The sequence below is a fragment of the Crotalus tigris genome, unplaced genomic scaffold (assembly GCF_016545835.1).
Source record: "Crotalus tigris isolate CLP2741 ecotype Arizona unplaced genomic scaffold, ASM1654583v1 scf7180000024314.327548, whole genome shotgun sequence".
Taxonomy (NCBI): Eukaryota; Metazoa; Chordata; class Lepidosauria; order Squamata; family Viperidae; genus Crotalus; species Crotalus tigris.
This window is the reverse complement of record NW_024100486.1, coordinates 319,594-327,548: the sequence shown is the minus strand read 5'-3', so window position 1 is coordinate 327,548 and position 7,955 is coordinate 319,594. Positions and strand designations below refer to the sequence as shown.

The following is a 7,955-nucleotide window of genomic DNA, read 5'->3' as shown; positions in this document are numbered from 1 at the left end:
GAGAAGGACGAGGGGGGACAGGATAGCAGTGTTCCCATATCTCAGGGGCTGCCCAAAGAAGAGGGAGTCAAGCTATTCTCCAAAGCGCCTGAAGGCAGGACAAGAAGCAACGGATGGAAACTAATCAAGGAGAGAAGCAACCTAGAACTAAGGAGAAACTTCCTGACAGTAGAACAATTAACCAGTGGAACAACCTGCCTCCAGAAGCGGTGAATGCTCCAACACTGGAAGTTTTTAAGAAGAGACTGGACAGCCATTTGTCTGAAATGATATAGGGTTTCCTGCCTGAGCAGGGGGTTGGACTAGATGACCTTCAAGGTCCCTTCAACTCTATTATTATTATTATTATTATTGTTGTTGTTGTTGTTATTAACCTGAATGTGTTTTTTTTAAACACGGTGTTTCTTTTTTAAAAAATGAAAATGATTACAAATGATACTTCATCTTAACATTAAAAACAGGTTCGTTTAAACAGCACCTTTTCTATTTTCTATGTTTCTTCAACTTCTTTTTCCTGCACTTTTTGATTTTTCCTTGATCTTTCTTTTCTTTTTTTTTAACCTTCCTTTATATTAGTTGTTGCTAGTTTTTGTTTTTTTTTTTAAAAAAATTTTTTTAATAAAAATTATATAAAAAAGGAACAAAAATATCTTAACCTGTCACGTACGTGTTAAGAGTTGATAGAGAGTGAAAGGGCCTGAGGGAGAGCTTTTTTTCCTCTCAAAGCACATTTTAAATAATGAAATTGTATCTGCCCCAGTGCTGGATTATAAATCAGTTTAAAATGGATGAGTCTCTCACATGCAATACAGTTGAGTCCTGCTACTTTGAGATTAAAAAAAAAAAAGTTATTTATAAATTGAACCTTTAATGATTGCAATGAGAAAAATAATCTTGACCATATCCATGTTTCATGCATGGATTTATGCTCCAAAATTTGGAAGCAAGTTTTGGGCAAATTTTCTCTGCTTGTGGTTTTTTTTTTATTATGATTAATATTAATATCTACCCTAAATTGAATATTCAGCATAGTTTTCTTTCAAAACTCCCTTGAAACTGTGTTTAGACAGGGATTCTAAATGGCTGGTGATGGCTAAGGGATTGCAGTTTGTAAAGGAGAGAAGTGTATGTGTGCTTGTGTGTATGAGTCTGTGTGTTTGTGTGTGTATATGTATGTGTGTGCATGAGAAATAATAAAATTTTCTACACTCTTCCCTTAGTGAGCTGTTTGATTACAGTCCTTCATGTGCATTTTTGACTTTTTTGTTCATTTATTTTGGAGGTTTTTTTTTTATTTAAAGTGCTTGTTTCTCTGTGCTAAATTTACCTCAGAAGGATAAGTAATGCCTTAATTTTATCCCAGTTAGTTTTGAGTGTTAACACTTTTGTCAGTTCTCGGGGGCAGAAGTTAACTTTAATTGTATCTTTCTTTAGCATGGTTCAAAACTAAGTTTCACTGAGTTTGCACTTTAGATACCCAAATAAAATTCCCTACGTCTGCCTCCACTTCAAGTTGTACCTCATACAGTCCCAGTTTTCAAGTGTGGCAGGTGATGAAGAACAGTAACAAAGGGAAGAACAGGAATAAGTAGTGCCAAACTGAAAGTTGTGGTTAAATGCTTCTTCTGCCATTAGTGTGATTGTTTTTGGCCCGATCTTTATTTTCTCCATCACCCCCGTTTTATTAACAGTGTTCATAAACTTAGGTGACATTGTTTATTAATACTTTAATAACATATGGCGATATCTGAGAGATCCGGTTTGGTGTAGTGGTGAAGGCATCAGACTAGAAACTGGGGGACCCTGAGTTCTAGTCCCCCCCTTGTGCAAGAAGCCCACTGGATGACCTGGGACCAGTCACACTCTCTCTTAGCCCTAGAAAGCAGACAAAGGCAAACTATTACTGAAAAAAGCTTGCTGGGAAAACTGCAAGGACTTGTCCAGTCTCAGGGAACTGGACACAACTGAATGGAAAGAAAAACTACTATGAATGTATTGTAAATCAGCAGCCCCAAACTTTTTGGTCACCAGGGACCGGTTCCACGGAGAGGGCGTGGTTTCACGTGCTGCCTGCATCCCACGGATGGGGCTTCGCTTGTTTACGCGGCCCAGTTGCTGGCATGCTGCAGACCGGTGGCGGTCCACAGACCAGGGAGTTGGGGACCCCTATTGTAAATAATGTATGGATTCATTTTATAATGATGGATGCATTACCCACTGATACTTTCCCACAATTTTTTAAGGTCTGCGCGTACCCTTCAGCCTTCTTCGGGTGACGAAATTACCACCAGCGTGTCTGTCCAGCTGTACAACGGAGAGACTCAGCCGCTCATCATTAAACTTGAAAATATTGGAACAGAACCTCTGGAGAAGCTGGAGGTTACCTCAAAAATGGTCAACATGAAAGGTTAAATTAGTAGTTTTCCAACTGCTATAAAATCACTCCTGCTCCCTCCCCCCTTCCCGATGTTTTCCTATCAACTGGGCTGATTTGTTTTAGTTTTTTATTCTCTCCATTTCCTTTTTCTAATTGGGATTGCATTTCCTACACACTCTGTTGCTGTCCTAGAAACAGCTGAAGATCATGTTCTTTTGGCTACCATGTTGTCAAATGTTTATAGTTTGGAGTTTGTTTTCCCTTGATAGAGCAATTCTGGCAACTGTTCAGAAATCTAAGTTTCTTTGAAACCTATTTTCTCTTAAAATCTGTCTTAAGTGATGTATGCAGTCGGCCTTCTTTTAAGGTGGTGGGGGGAGAAGTATTACATTTTGTCATGGCCTCACGTACGTCCACCATATTTTATCCCAATTTCATTTGAAATTGTATTTTATTTCTATTTTATCCTAAATGATATTTTAACTAATTCCATTCTAAATTGTTTTTACTGCATTTTTAGTATAACGTGTGTTTGGAACTCTGCACCTTGATATGGCCCACGGGCTAATCAATAAAGATTATTATTATTGACCCCATTCCCCTTGGAAAGGGCGATTTCTGTATTTTGCGTGCAATGTATATTCTGTGTGGTGTTTTCAGTGAACAATAACCATCAGGATGCCATACGTGGTTGGTTTTATTCTTATTAGGAATCTCCAAATGTTCACAGCCAGATCTTACTACATGGGGCTCAAATCCATTAACCTCGATCTGTCTTGAATTTAAAGAAAAGGTATACCATGTAAGATATATATATATATATATATATATATATATATATATATATATATATATATCACTCTTATGAGATGCTTATGTTACATTATGCCATGTGGACTAGAAGAGAATAACTTTATTGTCACTTTAAATGTACACTAATCGGCATACATTAAAATGAAATTTCATTACCTTCAGCTCTCAAGACTGTAGGTGAACAATTGATGGACTGTAGATCCCATTCTGATAGACTGTATATATGTCTTCCTGAAGAGAACTTTGGTGCTGAACAGCAGAACCTGGATAGTTTCTAAAGTTAATTTATATGTTTTATTTACTTAATAAATTTATATGCCACCCATCTCACGCTTTGCAGTGTGCTGTATGTAGTCATGTAAAGTGCGATTATCCATGAGTTCAGTTCCCCGTACAGTAATGGATTTGAATCTCATAGAATAAGATCTGGCTATATACATTTAATGATTCCTATAAGGATAAAGAAGATTAATTTGTGCCTTTTAAATTACCATAGTTTGAATCCAGTATTCCTTTTCTTACCTTTCCACAGATTAACAGACATCTTCCTTTGTCTTTAAAAATTAGAATAGCCTAGCTTAGCCTAGCCTAGCCTAGCCTAGCCTAGCCTAGCCTAGCCTAGCCTAGCCTAGCCTAGCCTAGAATAGAATAGAATAGAATAGAATAGAATAGAATAGAAAAATATGGAATGGAATGGAATGGAATGGAATGGAATAGAATAGAATAGAATAGAATAGAATAGAATAGAATAGAATAGAATAGAATAGAATAGAATAGAATAGAATAGAATAGAAAAATATGGAATGGAATGCAATGGAATGGAATGGAATGGAATAGAATAGAATAGAATAGAATAGAATAGAATAGAATAGAATAGAATAGAATAGAATAGAATAGAATTCTTTATTGGCCAAGTGTGATTGGACACACAAGGAATTTGTCTCCAGTGCATAAGCTCTCAGTGTACATACAAGCAACGAGTGATAAATCGTGATCATAATCACAAAATACAATCATCATAAATCATAAGACACAACATTCAGTGATAGTCATAGGATACTAAATAAGCAATCATAAATCACAATAGGATACTAATAAAAGCAAACAACATAAATTATAAGATACAAACAACAAAGTTATGGTCATAAGAAACTAAGGAGATAGATAATAGGAACGCTGAGAAAGATAATAGTAATACAGCCCCTACTAGGTGGTTTGACCTCCCAGGGCATAAGACAGAGAATTAGTTGTTTAGCACTACTTACAACCGGTTGAGGACTACTCAACCGGTTGTAAGTCGAGGACTACTTAACTGGTGCAGCACCGTTTGCAGAATGGGACTTTTGGCGGGCTCAGCAGGGCAGAGATAGCCTGGACAATTCCTATTGGCTTTTGAAAGCCAATAGAATTAGACTCTATTCAAGAGAGTCTATTCTATTGGCTTTCAAAAGCCAATAGAATAAAAGGGAGTAGCACAGCTAAGGAAAAGGGGGAAAAAATGGCAGACTGCGTTGTTTGGCGACCCCCGTGAAATGGTTGTTCAACCCCAAATGGGGTCCCGACCCACAGGTTGAGAACCACTGCCCTGCAACATCGTCTTGAGGGAAGAAGTTGAAACAGTTTGTGTCCAGGATGTGAGGGTTCTGTAGATATTTTCATAGCCCTGTTTCTTTATCTTGCTTTCTTGCTAAGGAGCAGTTAGGTGTTTAAATAAATGGCAGGCCAGTACTGGGAAATTTTAACTCTTAATGTAACTGTCATTCATGCAAACATAAAGACAAATTTTGATTTGAATACTATATCAGGATGGATTGAAAGCTCCTGTTCTTTTCAAGCAGGGAGATTTATCTGCGCTAATAAACGTAGTTTTTTAAAATCTCCCAATAGGCAATTTTTACACATGTTTTAAATACATCACATATTGTGAAGAATTTCAAGTTCGTTCTAGGCTGATTTTTGACTAGGGCAAAGAAAACTGTTTTCCCTTCTCCAAAATCATATTTTGAGTTGAAATATAGGAATCGTCATTCTTATTACCTTGGGTGGAAGTAGAAGACTTGTGTTTATGAAGACTAACCATAAGAACAAAAGTCAATAACGGAGGGTTCAAATCTTCAGATGCTAACATAATACAGATTTACCATTTTAAATACGTTTTATGGAAATCTAATTCAGCATCAGATGAAGCTTAATTTTAGAGTGCCTTCTAAGTCAACAATTTTTATATTCCATTACCTGAGTAGGAAGGGAAAATCTTTTCTGTTTGTTCCTGAAAATAGTGGACAGATGGAATTCACTTTTTAGTAGCTCTTTTTGTTGTATTACAGGAATATTGAAGGATGATAGAAAGCAGTTTTTTTTTAATTTCTTGAGAAAGCATTAAAATCATTAACATCTCTGCAAATGCTGGAGTGTATGTATTTAACACTGGGTTGAAGGGATATACGTTAATTGTGTTTGCATTTACATTTAACCTCCGTATGTTTTTATTTTAGGAAAAATGTTTGGTGACTTCTTGAGTTGGAATCTAGAAGATACACTCTCACAGTTTCCTTTAAAGCCAGGAAGTATTGCTGTATTTACTGTGTATATTAAAGTCAAGCTTGATTTCTCCTGTCACGAAAACCTTCTGCAGGATCTGAATGATGGTGGGTTAAAGTTTTAACTAATACAATGGCTAAATTTTAATTTTTGACAGGGTTCCAGCTGACAAGCTCAATGTCTTTAACTGTTGAGTCATTGTGTGCTCCCCCCCCCTTTGTAGATGGTATACTGCCTTGAATTGTACCTGGAAACTCACTGGGAGCCAATGCAACTTGTGAAGTAGAGGTGTTATTTGGGTTGCCTAGGCCAGGGGTAGGCAACCTTGGCTCTTTTGTGACTCGTGGACTTCAACTCCCAGAATTCCTGAGCCAGCCATGCTGAGGGGAAAGGGAGAGGTTTCCAAGCTGATGGACTTGCCTATATATTTGAAATTAGCTTTCTTCTCTGCTTGAGTGATGAATTGTTTGGTATTGTACTGTTATAAACACACCACTAAATTGCGGTGACTGTGGACTAAGCAGGCTCTTTTTAGTTTACCCCCAGAGCTCATTAAAACCACCCTACTCTAGAAATTCATAGTACAATGCAAAGAAATGTTATTAAGGTTAAAATATGGTAACCAGAAATGTCATGTGCTACATTAACTAAAATTTCCATATTTGGGAGATGAAAGGTATGAATAATTTTCACTGTCATCTATAAAACACAGATACAGCTTATTTAGTTTTAAAGCATACAGGGTGATTTTCATTTTACTAAACAGGTAAATAGTGTTTAGATTCCAATAATCGCAACGAGGCCCGTCAAACAGTAAATATCATCATGTGTAAAATTAAGAATAATAAAAACAATGGTTACCAGGGAGGACTGCAGTTAGGCTGATCGGAAGAACAAATGTTTTGCAAATAAAAATCTTTAACCAAAGTCTCTGCTCACTGAAAAGATGATTTTACATTTTTAGGACAATCTCCTCCAAAAGGCTGCCAAGTCCACAGCATGAGGTGCAACAAGCAGAGCATTTTCTCAGAATGCAAAATCTCAGAGGCTAACATAGAAGCAGACAGTTTTTCAGTCACTTGCTCCTAAACGGCTTCGTAACCTATGGAACCAATGTTAACTCCTTGAATGGGTTGATAGATGATGATTGGCAGTTAGAGACTGACTCGGAAAGGGTTTGGGAAAATACAAGAAATATTGGTCCCGGCTGCAAGACTTGGGTTTGGCTAGTCTAAAGAAAAGAAGAAATAGGGGAGACATGATAGCAGTGTTCCAGTATCTTGAGGGGCTGCCACCAGCAAGAGGGGGGTCACGTTATTCTCCAAAGCACCAGAGGGAAGGACGAGAAACAATGGTGGGAAACTGATCAAGGAGAGAAGCAACCTGGAACTAAGGAGAAACTTCCTGAGAGTGAGGACAATTAACCAGCGGAACTGCTTGCCTCCAGAAATCGTGGGCGCTCCATCACTGGAGATTTTAAAGAAGAGACTAGATAGTCACTTGTCTGAGACGATATAGGTTCTCCTGCTTAAGCAGGGGGCTGGACTTGAAGACCTGCAAGGTCCCTTCCAGCTTCTATTCTATTCTATTCTATTCTATTCTATTCTTATTCTTATTCCTATTCTTATTCTTATTCCTATTCCTATTCCTATTCCTTGTCCCATCCCATCCCATCCCATCCCATCCCATCCCATCCCATCCCATCCTATTCTATTCTATTCTATTCTATTCTATTCTATTCTATTCTATTCTATTCTATTCTATTCTATTCTATTCTATTCTATTCTATTCTATTCTATTCTATTCTATTCTATTCTATCCCTTATTCTGTTCTATTCTATTCTATTCTAATATTTCCCCATTCTAAGCACCATTCCTTTATTTGCAAAATGTTTAACCAAACTCCGCAATAGAGTAGAGCAGAGCAAAGCAGAGCTGAGCAGAGCTGGAAGGGACCTTGGAGGTCTTCTAGTCCAGCCTCCTGCTCAAGCAGGAGAACCTATACCATCGCAGAGAGGTGAATGTCTAGTCTCTTCTTAAAAACCTCCAGTGATAGAGCGACCACAATTTCTGGAGGCAAGCTGTTCCACTGGTTGATTGTCCTCACTGTTAAGAAGTTTCTCCTTAATTCCAGGTTGCTTCTCTCTTTTACTTTTTTTTTAAAAAGGCATCAGTCTTCACGGCTGTGTAGATGAGTTTGAAAATGTGTTGGGAAAACACTTTT

The 7,955-nt window shown here is 37.5% G+C and overlaps 1 protein-coding gene across 1 annotated transcript in view; it reads left to right on the top strand.

Moving 5' to 3' along the window:
• The first annotated feature begins 2,059 nt into the window (after positions 1-2,059).
• LOC120299796 (trafficking protein particle complex subunit 9-like) overlaps positions 2,060-7,955 on the top strand; it is a 239,579-nt gene continuing 233,683 nt past the window's right edge. Inside the window, exons 1-2 of the mRNA XM_039325004.1 lie at positions 2,060-2,407; positions 5,686-5,838. Of these exons, the coding sequence (XP_039180938.1) occupies positions 2,206-2,407; positions 5,686-5,838 (355 nt within the window). The 5' untranslated portion in view covers positions 2,060-2,205. The remainder of the gene's footprint in view (positions 2,408-5,685; positions 5,839-7,955) is intronic.